At 57.3% G+C, this 21,182-nt stretch overlaps 1 protein-coding gene across 1 annotated transcript; it reads left to right on the plus strand.

Moving 5' to 3' along the window:
- Window positions 1–5,113: 5,113 nt before the first annotated feature.
- LOC308230848 (uncharacterized protein) lies at window positions 5,114–21,087 on the plus strand (the record flags this gene model as incomplete). The annotated part of the gene is given in 22 exon segments (XM_080635808.1): window positions 5,114–5,196; window positions 5,308–5,462; window positions 6,119–6,287; window positions 6,476–6,599; window positions 6,687–6,802; window positions 7,365–7,579; window positions 8,167–8,275; window positions 8,361–8,564; window positions 9,176–9,250; window positions 10,204–11,434; window positions 11,829–11,934; window positions 14,052–14,410; window positions 14,503–14,606; window positions 15,255–15,409; window positions 15,913–16,081; window positions 17,350–17,473; window positions 18,040–18,251; window positions 18,682–18,734; window positions 18,737–18,958; window positions 19,603–19,711; window positions 20,454–20,657; window positions 21,018–21,087. Coding segments are annotated over 22 exon segments (4,353 nt in total). The 5' UTR covers window positions 5,114–5,128.
- Between the last annotated feature and the right edge of the window lie 95 nt (window positions 21,088–21,182).

Here is a 21,182-nt window from a genome sequence, read left to right on the forward strand (position 1 = left end):
AAATCCTGCGCCCCCCCCCCCCCCCCCCGGTCCCATTGGGGACACGTGATGCCTCTCTCGGCCACTAGGGGGCAGCAAAGCACCTGTGGGGGGGCTGCAGCGGCCCAGAGGCGCCCCAGAGGAGACCCCATAGGATCCATAGGGTCTCATAAGGGGGTTATAGAGGCCTATAGGAGCCCATAGAGGAGTTTATAGCGGTATAAAAGCCCATAAGGGTGTTACAGGGATGTATAGAAGCCCAGAGTGGGTTTATAGGGGCCTGTAGGCACTTCTAATAGGGTTTATAGGGGCTTATAAGCACTTCTAATAGGGCTTATAGCGACTATAGGAGTCTAGACATCTATAGGAGTCTAGACGCCTAGAGGAGCTCATAAGAGGCCTTTTAGGGGTCTGTAGGAGGCCAGAAGGGGTTTATAGGGCCTATAAGAGCTCATGGGGGTGTTAAAGACCCTATAGGAGCCCATAATGGGGTTTATAGGGGCCTATAGGAGCTATTGGGGGGGGGTTATAGAGAACTACAGAAACCCATAGAGGCCTATAGGGTCTGTAGGGGCCCATCAGAGCCCTATAGGTGTCTGTGGGACACCTTATGGATCTCACTGAGGAGTTCCAAATGCTGTATGAGGGCTTTATGGGGTTCTGTAAGTAACTGTTCTATAGGGGCTCTATAAGTAAGTGTTTTGTAGGGGCTCTGTGGGTCTCCATAGGGCTCTGTGGGGTCTCTGTGGGTCACTACAGGGCTCTGTGGCTCTCTATGGGTGCTTTGTGGCTCTCCTATAGGGCTCTGTAAGTCTCTATAAGTGCTGTATGGTGCTGTATGGGTTGCTGCAGGGCTCTGTGAGTGCTCTCCGGATCTCTATAGGGGTTCAATTGGTCTCTATAGGTGCTGTGTGGGGCTCTATGGGTTTCTAGTGGTCTGTGAGTTTTCTGTGGATCTCTGTAGGTACTTTATAGGTCTCTATGGGTCTCTATAGGGGCTCTATGGGTGCTCTATGGATATTTATAGGTGCTCTATAGGTCTCTATGAGTCCTCTGTGGAGGGGCTATATGGGTATATATATAGGGGCTATATGGGTATATATATATATATACCCATATATAGGGGGCTATGGGTATATATAGGGGCTCTATGGGTACTCTGTGGATATTTATAGATGCTCTGTAGGTCTCTATAGGGGCTCTGTGGGTCTCTATAGGGGCTCTATGGGTACTCTGTGGATATTTATAGGTGCTCTATAGGTCTCTATAGGGGCTCTGTGGGTCTCTATAGATCTCAATGAGTGCTCTGTGGATCACTATAGGTTTCTATGAGTGCTCTATCGATCACTATAAATCTCTGGGGGTGCTCTATGGGTCTCTATAGGGGCTCTGTGGGTGCTCTGTGGATCTCCATAGGGTTCTGTGAGTGCTCTATGGATCACTATAGATCTCTATGAGTGCTCTATGGGTCTCTCTGTGTGCTCTATGGGTCTCTATAGATCTCTATGGGTGCTCTATGGATCCCTGGGGGTGCTCTGTGGGCCTCTATAGGGCTCTATGAGTGCTCTATGGGTCTCTATAGATATCTATGGGTCTCTATAGGGTTCTGTGAGTGCTCTATGGATCACTCTAGATCTCTATGGGTGCTCTATGGATCCCTATGGGTGCTCTATGGGGCTCTCTAGGGCTCTGTGGGGCTCTATGGGGCCGGCGGGCAGGGGGACCCTGCACCGTGCTCCCGCCGCGCTGGAATCCGCCCCTCCCCCCCCGCCTCCCCCCCCCCCCCCCCCCCCCCCCCCCCGATCCCGGGACTTTTGCCCGAATCCCTCGCTTTTGGCCTCAGCTGCGACGGGACCGGGACGGGAACGGGACAGGGACAGGTACCGGGATAGGGACAGGGATAGGGAAAGGGACTGGGATTGGGATAGGGACTGGGATAGGGACAGGGGCACAGGTGGAAGGCGTTGGGGGGGGGGACATGGGGACAGGTTGGGGACATTGGGAAGGGGACAATGGGGGCAAGGGGATGGATCTGGGATAGGGGAAGTGGTTGGGGACAATGAGGGGGGGACACGGGCACAGGTTGGGGACAGCTGGGGGGGTTGGGGGGGGTTGGGGACAGGGGGATGGGGTGAGGGCATCAAGGGGGGGGGGGGGGACATGGGGGGGGTTGGGGGCACCGGGGGGGGGACATGGGAGCCGCATCTGACCGGATGTCCCCGACCCAGGGAGCCGCGGGGGGGGAGCAGGGGCAGGGAGGCGGGGGGGGGCCGCGTGACGCAAGTGGTGGCCCCGGCCCCGTGTCCCCAAAGCAGGGGGACCCCATTGCTGGTGTCCGTCCCCCCCCCAACCACCGCCATGGGTGGCGATGGCAGCGGGGATGGTGGCCCCAGAGAGGAGGGTCCCTACAGAGGGGGTGTCCCCATGTCCTGGCGGCCCCGTGGGTGCCGCTGTCCCTATGGGTGCTGGTGTCCCTATGGGTGCCACTGACCCTATGGGTGCCACTGACCCTATGGGTGCCACTGACCCTATGGGTGCCGCTGACCCTATGGGTGCCACTGACCCTATGGGTGCCACTGTCCCTATGGGTGCCACTGTCCCTATGGGTGCCGCTGACCCTATGGGTGCTGGTGTCCCTATGGGTGCTGGTGTCCCTATGGGTGCCACTGACCCTATGGGTGCCACTGACCCTATGGGTGCTGGTGTCCCTATGGGTGCCACTGACCCTATGGGTGCCACTGACCCTATGGGTGCCACTGACCCTATGGGTGCCACTGTCCCTATGGGTGCCGCTGACCTTATGGGTGCTGGTGTCCCTATGGGTGCTGGTGTCCCTATGGGTGCCACTGACCCTATGGGTGCCACTGACCCTATGGGTGCTGGTGTCCCTATGGGTGCTGGTGTCCCTATGGGTGCCACTGACCCTATGGGTGCCACTGACCCTATGGGTGCCACTGTCCCTATGGGTGCCACTGACCCTATGGGTGCTGGTGTCCCTATGGGTGCCACTGACCCTATGGGTGCCACTGTCCCTATGGGTGCCACTGACCCTATGGGTGCTGGTGTCCCTATGGGTGCCACTGACCCTATGGGTGCCGCTGACCCTATGGGTGCCACTGACCCTATGGGTGCCGCTGACCCTATGGGTGCCGCTGACCCTATGGGTGCTGGTGTCCCTATGGGTGCTGGTGTCCCTATGGGTGCCACTGACCCTATGGGTGCCACTGTCCCTATGGGTGCCACTGTCCCTATGGGTGCCGCTGACCCTATGGGTGCCGCTGACCCTATGGGTGCTGGTGTCCCTATGGGTGCTGGTGTCCCTATGGGTGCCACTGACCCTATGGGTGCCGCTGACCCTATGGGTGCTGGTGTCCCTATGGGTGCTGGTGTCCCTATGGGTGCCACTGTCCCTATGGGTGCCGCTGACCCTATGGGTGCTGGTGTCCCTATGGGTGCTGGTGTCCCTATGGGTGCCACTGTCCCTATGGGTGCCACTGACCCTATGGCTGCCACTGACCCCATGGCTGCCACTGTCCCTATGGGTGCTGGTGTCCCCATGGGTGCCACTTAGGGTTGATGTCCCCATGGGTGCTGCTGTCCCCATAGGTGCCATTGTCCCCCTCTGATGCTGTCCCTATGGGTGCCACTGTGCCTATGGGTGCTACTGTCCCTATAGGTGCCACTTAGGGTTGATGTCCCCCTGTGGGTTCCACTGTCCCCATGGGTGCCACTTAGGGTTGATGACCCCGTGGGTGCCACTGTCCCCCTCTGACACTGTCCCTGTGGATGCCACTCTCCCTATGGGTGTCAGTGTCCCTATGGGTGCCACTTAGGGTTGATGTCCCCATGGGTGCTGCTGTCCCTATGGGTGCCTGTGTTCCTGTGGGTGCCACTTAGGGTTGATGTCCCTATGGGTGCCTGTGTTCCTGTGGGTGCCACTATCCCTATGGGTGCCACTGTCCCTGTGGGTGCCACTTAGGGTTGATGTCCCTATGGGTGCCTGTGTCCCTGTGGGTGCCACTTAGAGCTGATGTCCCCACGGGTGCCATTGTCCCACGGGTGCCGCTGTCCCCCTCTGACGCTGTCCCCCCCCCCGTGCCAGTCCCGGTGCCCCGGCGATGCCGTTCGGGGCGGTGCTGGCGCAGGTCGGGAGCCTGGGCCGGTTCCAGGTGCTGCAGACGACGCTGCTGGTGGTGCCCATCCTGCTCATGGCCAGCCACAACCTCCTGCAGAACTTCACCGCCGCCGTCCCCCCCCACCGCTGCCGCCTCCCCCCCGGCCCCGGCCCCTTCAACACCACCCCAAGGGCTCCGGGTGCCACCTCGGACCCTACCAATGGCACCCTGAGGGGGGGTAACAGCACCCTCGAGGCCACCGTGGGGTCCTGCCTGCGCTACGTGGCCTCAACCCCCGGCAACGGCAGCGCCGGGCCCCGGCTCACCGAGCCCTGTGCCGATGGGTGGGAGTACGACCGCAGCACCTACGTGGCCACCATTGTCACCGAGGTGGGGACATGGGCGTGGGGGGGTGGCAACGGTGTCCGGGGGGGGGATAGGGGAGGAAGAGTGTGGGGATGGTGGAGATGGGGAGGATGGGGCTGTGGGGTGAGGGGGATGGAGGTGGTGGGATGGTGGATGGATGATGGATGAGTGATGGATGGATGGTGGATGATGAATGGATGGATGGATGATGGATGGATGGATGGATGATGGATGGATGGATGATGGATGGATGGATGGATGGATGATGGATGGATGGATGGATGGATGGATGGATGGATGGATGATGGATGGATGATGGATGACGGATGGATGGATGGATGGATGATGGATGGATGGATGATTGATGGATGGATGGATGGATGGATGATGGATGGATGGATGATTGATGGATGATGGATGGATGGATGGATGGATGGATGGATGGATGGATGGATGATGGATGGATGATGGATGACGGATGGATGGATGGATGGATGGATGGATAGATGGATGGATGATGGATGGATGATGATGGATGATTGATGGATGATTGATGGATGATTGATGGATGATGATGGATGATGAATGGAGAAGAGAACAGAGCAGGACCTCACCTCATCCCATCCCTGCAGTGGGACCTGGTCTGCAGCTACCGGCAGCTCCGGCAGATGGCCCAGTCCATCTACATGGCCGGGGTCCTGGTGGGTGCCCTTGTCCTGGGGGGCCTCTCGGACAGGTAAAGGTGATGAGAACCCCCCTGGGGCCTCAGTTTCTCCCTTGGCCATTGGCCACCCAGCACCCAGTGGCTCTCAGTGGCTCCCAGTGGCTCCCAGTGCTGCCATTGCAGGTTCGGGCGCAAGGCCATGCTGATGTGGTCCTACCTGCAGCTGGGGGTGATGGGGACCTGCACTGCCTTTGCCCCCAACTACGCGACCTACTGCGTCCTGCGCTTCGCTGGTGGCATGGCCCTGTCCGGCTTCGGGCTCAGCATCGCCTGCCTGGGTGAGGGACAGGGGACAGGGGGGACATCCCCATGGCCATGGATGGGGATGTTGCCATGGCCATGGATGGCGATGACTCAATAGCCATGGATCGGATCAGCCCAATGGCCATGGGTTCGGATGTGCCAGTGACTATGGAGGAGACAACCCAATGGCTATGGAGGGCACAACCTAATGGCCATGAATGGGGATGAGCCCAATGGCCGTGGGTTGGGATGTCCCAGTGGCCATGGATGGGGATTTTCCAATGGCCATGGATGGGGACAACCCAATGGCTATTGAAAGAACAGCTCAATAGCCATGGATGGAAATGACCCAATGGCCATGGAAGGGGATGACCCAATGGCCATGGATGGGAACAACTCAATGTCTATGGATGGGGATGACCCAATGGCTGTGGATGGGAACACCCCAATGGCCATGGATGAGGATGACCCAATGTCCATGGATGGGGACAACTCAATGTCCATGGATGGGAACACCCCAATGGCCATGGATGGGGACACCCCAATGGCCATGGATGGGGACACCCCAATGGCCATGGGTTGGGTTGTCCCAGTGACCATGTCTGGGCTGCCCTATGGGTGTTGCCCCCCCCTGCCATGGCTGGCCCCATTGGCCATGCCCAGGCCCTGCTGTGTCACGGTGTCCCCGCAGTGGTGGAGTGGATCCCCACGTCCCACCGCGCCGTCACCGTGGCCATCACCGGCTTCGCCTACACCCTGGGCCAGATCCTGCTGGCAGGGGTGGCCTTTGCTGTGCCCCACTGGCGCCGCCTCCAGCTCACCGTGTCCCTGCCCTTCTTCGGCTTCCTCCTCTACTCCTGGTAGGACACTGGTGGCCATGGGGATGTGGTGGGATGAGGCAGGATGCAGTGGGATGAGGTGGGAGGTGGTGGGATGCAGTGGGACGTATTGGGACATGGTGGGATGCGGTGGTATGAGGCAGGATGCAGCGGGATACAGTGGGGACGCAGTGATGGCTCCAGGGCCCCATCATCTCCTCCCATCGCAGGTGGCTGGCGGAGTCCGCGCGCTGGTTGGTGCTCTCGGGCAAGGCCGAGGCGGCCGTGAAGGTCCTGCAGCGCGTGGCCAGGATCAACGGGAGGAAGGAGGAAGGGGAGAAGATCACAGTGGAGGTTTGGTGGCCCCGTGGTGGAGGGGGGGTCCTGGTTTCCCACCCCTGTCCCCACCAGCGTGTCCCATTGTGCACCCCCCACCTCCAGATCCTGAGGTCCCACATGAAGGAGGAGCTGGCTGGGCTCAAGGCCTCCTACACCATCTCTGACCTGGTCCGGACGCCCGTCATCCGCCACATCTTCTTCTGCCTCTGCATCGTCTGGTGGGGCTGGGGAAGGAGGAGGAGGGAGGGATGAGGGATGGAGGGAAGATGGATGATGGATTGGTGAGGGATGGATGATGGATAGATGATTGGCTGGATGATGAATGGACTATGGATGGATGGATGATGGATGGACTATGGATGATGGATGGACAATGGATAGATGATGGATGGATGGATGGATAGGTGGGTGGATGGATGGATGGATGGATGGATGGACAATGGATGGATGGATGGATGGATGGACAATGGATGGATGGATGGATGGATGGACAATGGATGGATGGATGGATGGATGGATGGATGGAGGATGGATGGATGGAGGATGGATGGATGATGGATGGATGGGGGGGTGGCTGGGTGGGTGGGTGGGTGGATGGATGGATGCATGATGGGTAGATGACAGATAATCGATGATGGATGGATGGACAATTGGACAGTCAGTGAATCCAGCCATCCAATGGCACCACCACCCTCAGCTCCCCCACCTCAGCTCCCACCCCACAGTGACACCCCAGGTTTGTGCCACCAACTCAAGGTCCATCCCTCTGCCCCGCTCCAGGTTCTCCATCAGTTTCTCCTATTATGGGCTGGCCATGGACCTGCAGAACTTCGGGGTCAGCATTTACCTCATCCAGGTGATCTTCGGCGCTGTGGACTTCCCAGCCAAGGTGTTGGTGACCATCTCACTGAGCTATGTGGGCCGGCGGCTGTCCCTCGCGGTCGCACTCTTCCTGGCAGGCTTGGCCATCATTGCCAACATCTTTGTGCCCTCAGGTAAGTGCGTGGGCCAATGGGACCTTCTGCAGGGCCTGGTCCAGCCCCTGATGTCCCTACCTGTGGGTCACACAGCTGTCGTTTGCTCCTCACCCGTCACTCCCTTCTCCAGCCATTGAATTAAGCACCTTCTGCATCCATCCATCCATCCATCCATCCATCATCCATCCATCCATCCATCCATCCATCCATCTATCCATCCATCCATCCATCCATCATCCATCCATCCATCCATCATCCATCCATCCATCCATCCATCCATCCATCCATCTATCCATCCATCCATCCATCCATCCATCCATCCATCTATCCATCCATCCATCCATCCATCCATCCATCCATCTATCCATCCATCCATCCATCCATCCATCCATCCATCCATCATCCATCCATCATCCATCCATCCATCCATCCATCCATCATCCATCCATCCATCCATCCATCTATCCATCCATCCATCCATCCATCCATCCATCCATCATCCATCCATCATCCATCCATCATCCATCCATCCATCCATCATCCATCCATCATTCATCCATCCATCCATCATCCATCCATTATCCATCCATGTCCATGTCCCACAGAGCTGCAGACGCTGCGCACGGCGCTGGCGGTGCTGGGCAAGGGCTGCCTCTCAGCCTCCTTCAACTGCGTGTTCCTCTACACCACCGAGCTCTACCCCACCCCTATCAGGTACCAGCACCCATGGGTGACACCGGGCATCCCTGTCCCACCTCCTATGGGTGACCCTGGTGTCCCTGTCCCATGCTGGCTGCAGGCAGACGGGGCTGGGCTTTGGCAGCACCATGGCGCGTGTCGGTGGCATCGTGGCACCGCTGGTGAAGATGCTGGATGAGTCCTACCCCCTCCTGCCCCCTGCGGTCTATGGGGTGTTCCCAGTGGTGGCGGCCGCGGTGGCTGCGTTCCTTCCGGAGACACTCAACATGCCCCTGCCAGACAGCATCCAGGAGGTGGAGAGCAGGTGAGAGGGGATGAGGGGTGGATGGATGATGGATGATGAATCCTGGATGATGGATGGATGATGGATGATGAATCCTGGATGATGGATGGATGATGATGGATGATGAATGTATGGATGATGGATGGATGGATGATGGATGGATGATGATGGATGATGAATGGATGGATGGATGGATGATGGATGGATGATGGATGGATGATGGATGGATGATGATGGATGATGGATGGATGATGGATGGATGATGGATGGATGATGATGGATGATGAATGGATGGATGATGGATGGATGATTGATGGATGGATGATGATGGATGATGAATGGATGGATGGATGGATGGATGATGATGGATGATGAATGGATGGATGGATGGATGGATGGATGGATGGATAGATGGATGGATGGATGGATGGATGGATGGATGGATGATGGATGATAAATCCTGGACGATGGATAGATGATGAATGTATGGATGATGGATGATGGATGGACACACGGCTGTGTTGAGGCTCACTGGACGGGTGACTCGGCAGAAGCCCCAGTGCCAGAAGCTTCTGATGGGCAGGCACTGGACTTGGCCCCTGTCACGTCCATGGAGCCTCCTCCTCCCCCAGGGCCAAGCGGAAGCCCAAGGAAGACCCCAAGGAAAAGATCCCATTGGAGCCACAGGAGAAGGCGCCGCAGAAGGAGCCCTGAGGGCCCATGGTGGGTGGTGGGACACAGTGCCCTGCACCGCCCAATGGGCCCCCCCATCCTCAGCTGGGGACGGGGACGGAGGAGTCCTTGGAGCAATAAAGCAGCTCTGGTGGGGACAACGGCTCGGGGTGTTTCTGAGGTTACCTCCACTTGGATGACACCCAGTGACCACCGCAGAGGTCACCTCCAATGGGACAGTGCCCAAGAGCTGTGTCCCTGAAGTCACCTCCAAGAAGATGGTGCCCAAGAACCCTCTTCTTGGGGGTCACCTTCCACAGCACCTCATCATCTTCTCCCTGAAGTCACCTCCGATTGGCCAATGATGAAGAACCGTGTCCCTGAGGCTGCCTCCAATAAGACAATGCCCAAGAACCATGTCCCTGCTGCCCACCACCACCACACTGGAGGTCACCTCCATCAATTCAACACCCAAGAGCCCCAAACCCTCCAACTCTTGTCCCATTAAAAGGTCCCCAACCCCTTGAGAAGGTCTCGGACCTCTCCAGTGCCAACCCCCACCTCCAGCCACCCCCCATGGTGCCCCTTCCCCTATTGCCCCCCATTGGCCCTTGCTCCCATCTCCAACGTGTCCCTTGGCCCCACCAAAGCCCTGCTTGGGTTGAGCCCATCAAAGATTAACCCAGTGCCCACGCGCTGACCCGCGCCGGGGCCACCTCCGGCACCTCCTGCCCACTGCCCCAGCTGAACATTAACCCAATGGAGGCCACCCCATGGCCAGCGCCAGCAGCTCCCCCTGGCCCCATCTCCTTCAAGGCACCCACCTGAAGGTTGGGTCCTCTCCAAAAGCTGCTTCTCCCCCTCCACACTGCGACCCTGCAGAAGAACAAACCCAGTGATGATTTGCCCCAATTCTGCCCCATTTTGGGTGGTTCTTTGGGGTCCCCATGAGGGGTGGGAAGTTCTGCCGATGGATTCGGTTCTAGAGACCCTTTGGTGGTGCTTGGTGGCCCATGTCCTCCTCGACCACCTTTGTGCTGTCCCTGCCTGCACTTTGGCAGCTGGAGTCATCTGGAAGTCATCCCAAAACCACACTCCAGATGTCAACCATTGACCCACCCATTGACCCACCCATTGACCCACCCATTGAATCACCCATTGACTCACCCATAGATCCACCCATTGACCCACCCATTGAATCACCCATTGAATCACCCATTGACCCACCCATTGACTCACCCATTGACCCACCCATTGAATCACCCATTGACCTACCCATTGACCCACGGATTGACTCACCCATTGACTCACCCATAGATCCACCCATTGACCCACCCATTGACCCACCCATTGACCCACCCATTGACCCACCCATTGACTCACCCATTGACCCACCCATTGACCCACCCATTGACTCACCCATTGACTCACCCATTGACCCACCCATTGACTCACCCATTGACTCACCCATTGACTCACCCATTGACTCACCCATAGATCCACCCATTGACCCACCCATTGACCCACCCATTGACTCACCCATTGACCCACAGATTGATTCACCCATTTACTCACCCATTGACTCACCCATAGATCCACCCATTGACTCACCCATTGACCCACCCATTTTCTCACCCATTGACCCACCCATTGACCCACCCATTGACCCACCCATTGACTCACCCATTGACCCACCCATTGATCCACCCATTGACTCACCCATTGACCCACGGATTGACTCACCCATTTACTCACCCATTTACTCACCCATTGACTCACCCATAGATCCACCCATTGACTCACCCATTGACCCACGGATTGACTCACCCATTGACTCACCCATTGACCCACCCATTGACTCACCCATTGACCCACCCATTGACCCACCCATTGACCCACCCATTGATCCACCCATTGACTCACCCATTGACCCACCCATTGACTCACCCATTGACTCACCCATTGACCCACCCATTGACCCACCCATTGACTCACCCATTGATCCACCCATTGACTCACCCATTGACCCACGGATTGACTCACCCATTGACTCACCCATTGACCCACCCATTGACCCACCTATTGACCCACCCATTGACCTATCCATTGACCCATCCATTAACCCAACCATAGACCCAACCATTGACCCACCTATTGACCCAATAATTTACCCAAGCATTGACCCCAACCCAGAGCTGTCTGGGCTTGGTCCTGGTGGGGTGAGGAGCCTGAGGGGATGGTGAGGAGCAGTTTTGGGGTGGGATCCATCCCCTCCATGACTCTCCTGGTGGCATCGTGGCCTCTGGATCGGTGGGGACCTCATGATGGATGATGGATGGATGGATGGATGGATGGATGGATGGATGGATGATGGATGGATGGATGGATGGACGGATGGATGATGGATGGATGGATGGATGGATGATGCATTGGGATGCCTGGATGTCCCAAGAACCCAGGGATCCAGGTGCCCAGGGATCCCAGGAATCCAGGCATCTGGGTGTCCAGACATCCCGATGACCCAGGAATCCAGATGTCCAAGGACCAAAGGATCCCAGAGACCCAAGCATCCAGATGCCCAGACATCCTGATGCCCACGTGTCCTGGTGCCAGACATTCGGGTATCCCAAGGACCCAGGTTTCCTGGAATCTGTGTGTCCAAATGTCCTGAGGACCCAGGGGACCTGCGATCCCAGGATTCCGGCATCCCAAGCACCAGGTATCCCAAGTCTCCGGCTCCATTCCTGGCTTGTGTCCCTGCTCACTGACCCATCCTGTCACGTTCCGCTGCTTCCCACTGCCTCCGGTCCAAGGGGCTCCCAGGATCTGGTTCAGGAATGTGGCCCTATCAATCACCCCCCACCCTGGATGGTGACGGCAGCAGGAGGGGAGGGGGTCCCATCTGGCTGGGATCAGGGGAGAGGATGGGGGGTGCCCAGGGAGCCACTGGACATCCCTGGATGATGGTTTCCAGTGACCCATAGCGGGGTCTGATCCTGATGGAGTCAAACGTTAACCGGGAATGGAGGTGGATTTAAATAGGAGCAGGGACAAGGGCAGGGGCAGGGACGGGCCATGGGTCAGTAGGTGCCAGCAGACGGCTCCAGGAAGTGGGATCAGGAGCTGGGAGAAGGCCGGGGACAGTGGGAGCAACGGAGAGGTGAGTGGTGGTTGGGAGAGAGGTCAATGGGGATCAATAGATCAATCAGTGGAGGGAAAGGCTGATCAATGAGAGGTTAAACCTCAGCTGATCGATCAATGGAAGGATTAAACCTCAACTGATGGATCAATGGAGACATTAAAGAGATTGATCAATCAAGAGATGAAGGTTGATACATGGATCAATAGAGACTGATAGAGCTGGCAATAGATAGAGGAAGGCCACTGATCAATAGATTCTCTTGATCAACACAGAGAGGATGAGAGATGGATCAGTAGATTAAAGGTCAATCAATCAATCAGTTGATTAAAGGTCAATAGCCTGCTCAATGGGAGATTCAGGCTGATCCATTGACTATCAGACAGATGATGAAGCAATAAATGGATCAATGGATAGATTATTGATCAGTTTATCAGTTATAGACACCTGGATGGGTCAATAGAGATGCTGGAGACTGATCAGGAGATTGATCAATGATCAGTCAATGATTGATGAGGAGAAATAGGCCAAAGAGTCACTGAGAGGTGATGGAGCAGTTGAGGAGTCAATGGGGGGGGGGTGAAATATTGATCCATTGATTGATCCATTGATCCATTGATTGACCAATGGCTTGAATGACGGGTGAAGGACAGAGCAGTGTGGGTGGGGTAAAGGGAAGGACATGGGGGCATGGACACAGGGACACATGGACACGGATGGAGCTGGACACAGGGAGAGGGCAGAGAGGGGAGCCCAGAGCCGGGGGGAGTGGACTGATGGAGAGGGGCTGGGAGATGGGATAGGAGGAGATTGATTGATAGATGATTGATTGATGATTGATGATTAATGATTGGTTGATGATTGATTGATGATTGATTAATGATTGATTGATGATCAATTGATGATGAATGATTGGTTGATGATTGATTGATTGATTGATTGATGATTGATTGCTAATGGGAGGAGCAGTGAGGGCCCAAGCTGATAGCAAGAAATAGTCAGTGATGGATTGGTCAGCAGAAGCTGGGATTGACCACTTGGATTCATTGATAGCTCAATAGATTGACAAACTCCCCAACAGATCAACAGCGACCAACAGAGCCATTAATGGATCGACTGATTGACAGATCCACTCCTTAGTCTTTCCTCAGATCCATCCCTCACTTCTTCCTCCAGCCCCACCTCAGCCACCCCTTGGCCATCCCTTGGTCATCCTTTGACCATCCCTTGACCGTTCCAAGCCCATCCCTTTGCCATCCTTTGACCATCCCTTGGCCATCCTTTGACCATCCCTTGGCCATCCTTTGACCATCCCTTGACCGTTCCAAGCCCATCCCTTTGCCATCCTTTGACCATCCCTTGGCCATCCTTTGACCATCCCTTTGTCATCCTTTGACCATCCCTTGACTGTTCCAAGCCCATCCCTTTGCCATCCTTTGACCATCCCTTTGTCATCCTTTGACCATCCCTTGACCGTTCCAAGCCCATCCCTTGGCCATCCTTTGGCCATTCCAAGCCCATCCCTTGGCCATCCTTTGGCCATTCCAAGCCCATCCCTTGGTCATCCCTTGGTCATCCTTCAGCCATCCTTTGACCACCCCTTGGCCATTCCTTGGCCATCCCAAACCCATCCCTTGTCCATCCCTCAACCTCTTCCCCTCCCCACCTCCACCTGACCCAGCCTCCCCCCTTCCCAGCGCATCCCCCCATGTCCTTCCCGGCGCTGCTGGCCCGCCTGGGCGGGATGGGCCGCTTCCAGGTGAGCTACGTGGCGGCGCTGGCCGTGCCGCTGGTCCTCTTGGCCAGCCACAACCTCCTCCAGAACTTCACCGCCGGTGTCCCCGACCACCACTGCCGCACCGGGGACCTCCCGCTCCTCGTCTCCATCCCCACCGACGGCCACCGGCAGCCCCAGCGCTGCCACCGCTACGTGGAGCCCCAATGGCACCTCTTGGAGGCCAACGCCACGGCCAACGGCAGCGCTGCGGCCACCGAGCCCTGTCGTGATGGTTGGACCTATCGCGACGGGGCCTTCGCTCACACCATCGTGACTGAGGTGCCCTGTGGTGACCCCCACCACCACCACCAAGGGGATGGGGAGGAGCCATGGGGCTGAGTGGTGACTCCCCTGTCCTCTCCTGGTGGCAGTGGGACCTGGTGTGTGAGTCCAAGACCTTGAAGCAAGTGGCTCAATCCATTTACATGGCCGGGATCCTTCTGGGCTCTGGCCTCTTCGGGATCCTCTCTGATAAGTAGGTGGCCACCTCTGGGCTGTACTGGGAGGAACTGGGAGGAACTGGGATGCGGATGCTCAGGGGTGCCCTCTCCTCCCTCCAGCCCTGGTGTCCCCAGGGTGGCTCTGTCCTCCTGTCCTTAAGTCACTCATCCCGGTATTCCCAGTGCCCATATTCCCCATCCCACTGTTCCAAATGCCCTGTGTCACCTTCCCAGTGATCCCACCACTCCACAAACTCCATCTCAGCACCTCCAGTGCCCCATCTCCCCCATCCCAGTGTCCCCATCACCCCATCTCCCTCATCCCAGTATCTCCACCACTCCACAAACTCCATCCAAACATCTCCAGTGCCCCATGTCCCCATGCCAGTATCCCCATCACTGATGTCCCACCCCGCTGTCCACATCCCAGTGTCTCCATCACCCATGTTCCCATCACCTGTGTCCCCATACTTGTGCCCCCATCCCAGTGTCCCCATCACCCATGTCCCCATACCCGCATCCCCATCTTGGTGTCCCCATCACCCATGTCCATGCCAGCATCCCCATCACTCATATCCCCATTCCCGTGTCCCCATCCCGGTGTCCCCATCACCCCCATGTCCCCATTCCGGTGTCCCCATCCCGGTGTCCCCATCACCCACGTCCATGCCGGTGTCCGACAGGTTGGGGCGCCGAGCGGTGCTGACCTGGTGTTACCTGCAGCTGGGGGTGACGGGCGCCGGCACCGCGGCCGCCCCAACGCTGCTCCTCTATTGCCTGGGCCGGTTCCTGACGGGCCTGGCCATGGCCGGGGTGTCCCTCAACTCCTCCTCGCTCTGTGAGCAGGGACATGGGCTGGGATGGAGCCACTGGGGACGGGAGGGACCCGGCTCCAACCCAACCCCATTGACCCAACCCCATTGACCCAACCTCATTGACCACTGGGATGGCCCCAAGCTCCAACCCAACCCCACTGACCCAACCCTACCCCCATTGACCACTGGGAGGGCCCTGAGGTCCAATGCAACCCCCTTGACCCACCTCCAGCCCTATTGACTCAACCCAACTCCCATTGACCCTTGGGAAGGCCCCAAGCTCCAATCCAACCCCATTGACCCTTGGGAGGGCCCCAAGCTCCAATCCAACCCCATTGACCCTTGGGAGGGCCCCAAGCTCCAACTCAAGCCCCACTGACCACTGGATGGCCCCAAACTCCAACCCAACCCCACTGACCCCCCTCAAGCGCTATTGACTCAATCCAAACCCCGTTGACCACTGGGAGGGCCCCGACTCTCCCTCTCCAGTGCTATCCCATGGGATAGAGCCCTTCCCTGCCCGCAGGCATGGAGTGGATCCCGACGGAGGCGCGGGCCGTGGTGGGCACCATCAATGGCTACTGCTACACCCTGGGGCAGTTCCTGCTGGCGGCCGTGGCCTTCGCGCTCCCGCACTGGCGCTGGCTGCAGCTCGCTGTGTCCCTGCCCTTCGGCCTCTTCTTCCTCTACTCCTGGTATGGCACATCCCGGTGCTCCTGTGTCCCGTTATCCTGGTGTCTCTGTGGCCCCATGTCCTGGTGTCCCTGTGTCCCGTTATCCTGGTGTACCGGTGTCCTGTGTCCCTGTGTCCTGCTATCCAGGTGTCCTAGTGTGCCCATGTCCTTGTGTCCCATTATCCCAGTGTCTCAGTGTCCCGTTATCCCAATGGGCCAGTGTCCCATGTCCCTGTGTCCTGTTATCCTGGTGTCCCAGTATCCCCATGTCCCTGTGTCCCATTATCCCAATGTCCCTGTGTCCATTATCCCAGTGTCCTGTTATCCCAGTATCCCGTTATTCCAGTGTCCCGTTATCCCTGTATCCCGTTATCCCTGTATCCCGTTACCCCGTTATCCCTGTATCCCGTTATCCCTGTATCCCGTTATCCCGTTATCCCTGTATCCCGTTATCCCTGTATCCCTGTATCCCTGTATCCCGTTATCCCTGTATCTCTGTATCCCGTTATCCAAGTATCCCTGTATCCCTGTATCCCATTATCCCGTTATCCCTGTATCCCGTTATCCCTGTATCCCGTTATCCCGTTATCCCTGTATCCCTGTATCCCGTTATCCCTGTATCCCATTATCCCTGTATCCCTGTATCCCGTTATCCCGTTATCCCTGTATCCCGTTATCCCTGTATCCCGTTATCCCTGTATCCCTGTATCCTGTTATCCCTGTATCCCGTTATCCCTGTATCCCGTTATCCCTGTATCCCTGTATCCTGTTATCCCTGTATCCTGTTATCCCTGTATCCCGTTATCCCTGTATCCCTGTATCCTGTTATCCCTGTATCCCGTTATCCCTGTATCCCGTTATCCCTGTATCCCTGTATCCTGTTATCCCTGTATCCCGTTATCCCTGTATCCCGTTATCCCTGTATCCCTGTATCCTGTTATCCCTGTATCCCGTTATCCCTGTATCCCGTTATCCCTGTATCCCTGTATCCCTGTATCCCGTTATCCCTGTATCCCGTTATCCCTGTATCCCTGTATCCCTGTATCCCTGTATCCCGTTATCCCTGTATCCCGTTATCCCTGTATCCCTGTATCCTGTTATCCCTGTATCCCTGTATCCCGTTATCCCTGTATCCCGTTATCCCTGTATCCCGTTATCCCTGTATCCCTGTATCCTGTTATCCCTGTATCCCTGTATCCCGTTACCCCTGTATCCCGTTATCCCTGTATCCCTGTATCCCGTTATCCCTGTATCCCGTTATCCCGTTATCCCGGTGTCCCCCCTCCCAGGCTGCTGCCGGAGTCAGCTCGGTGGCAGCTCAGTGCGGGGCGGCCCCACCAGGCCCTGGCCGGGCTGCGCTGCGCCGCGCGCGTCAATGGCCGCAGGCAGGAGGGCGACCGCTTGGAGCCGGAGGTGACCGGAGAGAGCCGGGACCCCCAGAGCCCCCCCATCCCCCTGATCCCACCCCCGTCACCTGGATCCACACCCCCAGGACCACTTATATCCCACCTTGATCCCTTATATCCCACCTTGATCCCTTATATCCCACCTTGATCCCTTATATCCCACCTTGACCCCTCTGATCCCACCTTGATCCCTTATATCCCACCTTGACCCCTCTGATCCTACTCACATCACCTGGATACCATCCCCCTCCCTCTCTCCTCCAGGACTGCTTATATATCCCACCTAGATCCCTCTGATCCCACCTAGATCCCTCTGATCCCACCTTGATCCCTCTGATCTCACCTAGATCCTTCCCATCCCCTCCACATCACCTGGATACCCCCCCAAAGAGCCCTTTTATCCCACTCAGATCCCTCTGATCCCTCCTCCCAATCCATCCAATCCTCTCCACATCACCTGGATCCCTCCCAAGATCCCCCCACCCCAGATCCCAGTACCCAGCTCCCCATCAACCCCCGAGGCCTGGATCCCTGTGGTTCCCTATGGATCCCTATGGATCCCGCTCTCCACAGGCACTGCAGGCTCTGGGGCTCCAGGAGCCGCAGGTGCCGGGGGGAGCCGTGGCCGCGCTGTTCCGGACACCTGGAATGAGGACGGTGTCGTGCGGAGTTTCCTTTGTCTGGCAAGTGGGGGGGGATTGGGGCAAAAACCACCTTTTTGGGGGCAAAATCCCGCTTCTTGGAGCAAACGCCACCTTTTGGGGGCAAATTCCATCTTTCTGGGGGCAAAATCCCCCTTTTTGGAGCAAACCCCACCTTTTGGGGGCAAACCTCACAATTCTGGGGCCAAACCCCACCTTTTTGGCATCAAACCCAATCTTCTTGGGGCAAAATCCACCTTTCAGGGGTGAAATCTCCCCTTTCTTGGGGGCAAACCCCACATGTTTTGGGGGGGAACCACCTTTTTGGGGGCAAACCTCCCCTTTTTGGGGCTATAAGTACCTTTTTGGGGTCAAACGCCACCCGAGGCCAAACCCAATGGTTTTGGTGGTCTTCTGTCCCAGCCGGTGGGTTTCATGGTTGGGGTGCTGCGGAACCGCCATGGAGAAGCTGCCCCATCCCTGGCAGTGCCCAAGGCCAGGTTGGATGGGGCTTGGAGCACCCTGGTCTAATGGAAGGTGTCCCCGTCCATGGCAGGGGTTGGAGCTGGAGGAGCTTTAAGGTCCCTCCCAACCCATCCCATTCCATGACTCTTTGGACCATTGGGTTTGGGGCAGGTTCTCCACCAGCTTTGCCTATTATGGGCTGGCCATGGACCTGCAGGGCTTCGGGGTGGACGTGTACCTGAGCCAGCTGCTCTTTGGCGCCGTGGACATCCCGGCCAAGCTGGTGTCGGCCTTGGTCATCGGTGGCCTCGGCCGAAGGGTGGCCCAAGGAGGCTCCTTGGCGCTCGCTGGGGTCTGCATCCTGGCCAACAGCGCCGTGCCCAGCGGTGCGTGGGGTGGGATGGAGGCTGATGGGATGGAAGGATGGAGGGCAATGGGATGGAGGGATGGAGAATGATGGGATGGAGGATGATGGATGTAGGACAATGGCATGGAGAGCAATGGGATGGAAGGATAGGGGGTAATGGGATGGAAGAGGATGGGATGGAGGGCAATGGGATGGAGGGATGGAGAATGATGGGATGGAGGATGATGGATGTAGGACAATGGCATGGAGAGCAATGGGATGGAAGGATAGGGGGTAATGGGATGGAAGAGGATGGGATGGAGAGCAATGGGATGGAGGACAATGGGATGGAGAGCAATAGGATGGAGGACAATGGGATGGGGGCAATGGGATGGAGGACAATGGGATGGAGGGGTGAAGAGATGGAGGGATAGAGGGAGGGATGAAAGGCAATGGGATGGAGGACAATGGGATGGAGGTAGAAGGGTAGAGAGAGAAGCCGGAGGACCAGGGGCTGCTGAGATGGAGGTGGGATGATGGGATGCAGGGATAAGGGGTGATGGGTGGCTGCTGGCGCCTCAGGGGAGGTGAGGGAGGGGTGAGGATGGGGGCTGCGGGGGGCAGCAGATGCAGGGCCAGGGTGAACTCACCATGGTCAGGCTGAGACCTTCCCCCCCCGTGCAGAGCTGCGGGTGCTGAGAATGGCCTTGGCTGTGCTGGGGAAGGGCTCCTTGGCCGCATCCTTCAACTGCGCCTACATCTACACTGGAGAGCTCTTCCCCACCGTCATCAGGTGGGTGCTGACACCTGCAGGGCTGGGGGCACCACAGACTGACTGCCAACGGTCATGCACCAGCCATCGCTGTCATCCATCATCCATTATCCCATCCATCCATCATCTATCATCCGTCCATTATCCATCCACCATCCATCATCCATCCATCCATCCATTCATTATCCATCATCCATCCATCATCCATCCATCCATCATCCATCCATCCATCCATCCATCCATCCATCCATCCATCATCCATTATCCCATCCATCCATCATCTATCATCCGTCCATTATCCATCCACCATCCATCATCCATCCATTCATTATCTATCCATCATCCATCCATCCATCATCCATCCATCCTTCATCCATCCATCATCCATCCATTCATCCATCCATCCATCCATCCATCATCCATCCATCCATCCATCCATCCTCCACTATCCCATCCATTCATCATCTATCATCCATTCATTATCCATTCACCATCCATCATCCATCCATCATCCCATCCATCCATCATCCATCATGCATCCATCATCCAACTCCTCCATCCATTCAACCACCTCTTCATCCACCTATCCCTCAACTTCTCCATCCATCATTAACCCCTCAGCCCATCCATCCACCTCTCCATCGATCACTCAACTGCTCCATCCATCCAACCCTTAATCCTTCCATCCATCCAACCCCAATCAACCCCTCCATCCCTCCCTCACTGACCCCCATCCTCCATCCCCTGTCTCCCGGTGGCACAGGCAGACGGGGCTGGGCCTGGGGGGCTCCATGGCTCGTGTCGGGGGCATGGTGGCCCCCCTCGTGCGCATGGCGGCCGACGTGAACCCGCTGCTGCCCCTGCTCATCTATGGGGCTGCCCCCATCGTGTCGGCCGTGGCCACCCACTTCCTGCCCGAGACCCGGAGCCTGCCCCTACCCGAGACTGTGGCGGACGTGGAGATGCGGTGAGGAGCCATTGGGGCCTGGGCACCACCATGGGGCCAGGAGAAGGGAACCCTCCTCACTGGGGCAAAGAGGCTGGGGGGGGGTGTGTGTCTCAGGGTTGGATGAGACCCCATTGACCCACTTCAAGCCCCATTGACGTAACTCAAACCCCACTGACCCTTGGGAGGGCCCCAAGCTCCAACCCATCCATTGTCCATCCATCCATAAAGGTTTGGGGTGGGATGGGACCAAGAACTTAGGGTTGGAAGGGATGAAGGGGTTGGGGTGAGGAAGGGTGGGAGGCCCCAGGGTTGGAAGGGACGAAGGTTTTGGGTTCAAACCCTGAAGGTCTGGGGCTTTCTCTCCCCCTGGTACCCCAGAGCCGGACACCTCAAGGACAAGGAGGTCACCATCCCCCTGGGCAGTGTCAGCACCACGGACAGCGCCTGATGGGGACCAGGACGGGCCCTGGTACCCAGACCCCGGTACCCGGGTGCATCATCCCGCACCCGACACTATTTATTCATCCCAACGCTGGTGTTTGA

The sequence above is a fragment of the Psittacula echo genome (assembly GCF_963264785.1).
Source record: "Psittacula echo genome assembly, chromosome: 28".
In the NCBI taxonomy this organism is placed as follows: domain Eukaryota; kingdom Metazoa; phylum Chordata; class Aves; order Psittaciformes; family Psittacidae; genus Psittacula; species Psittacula echo.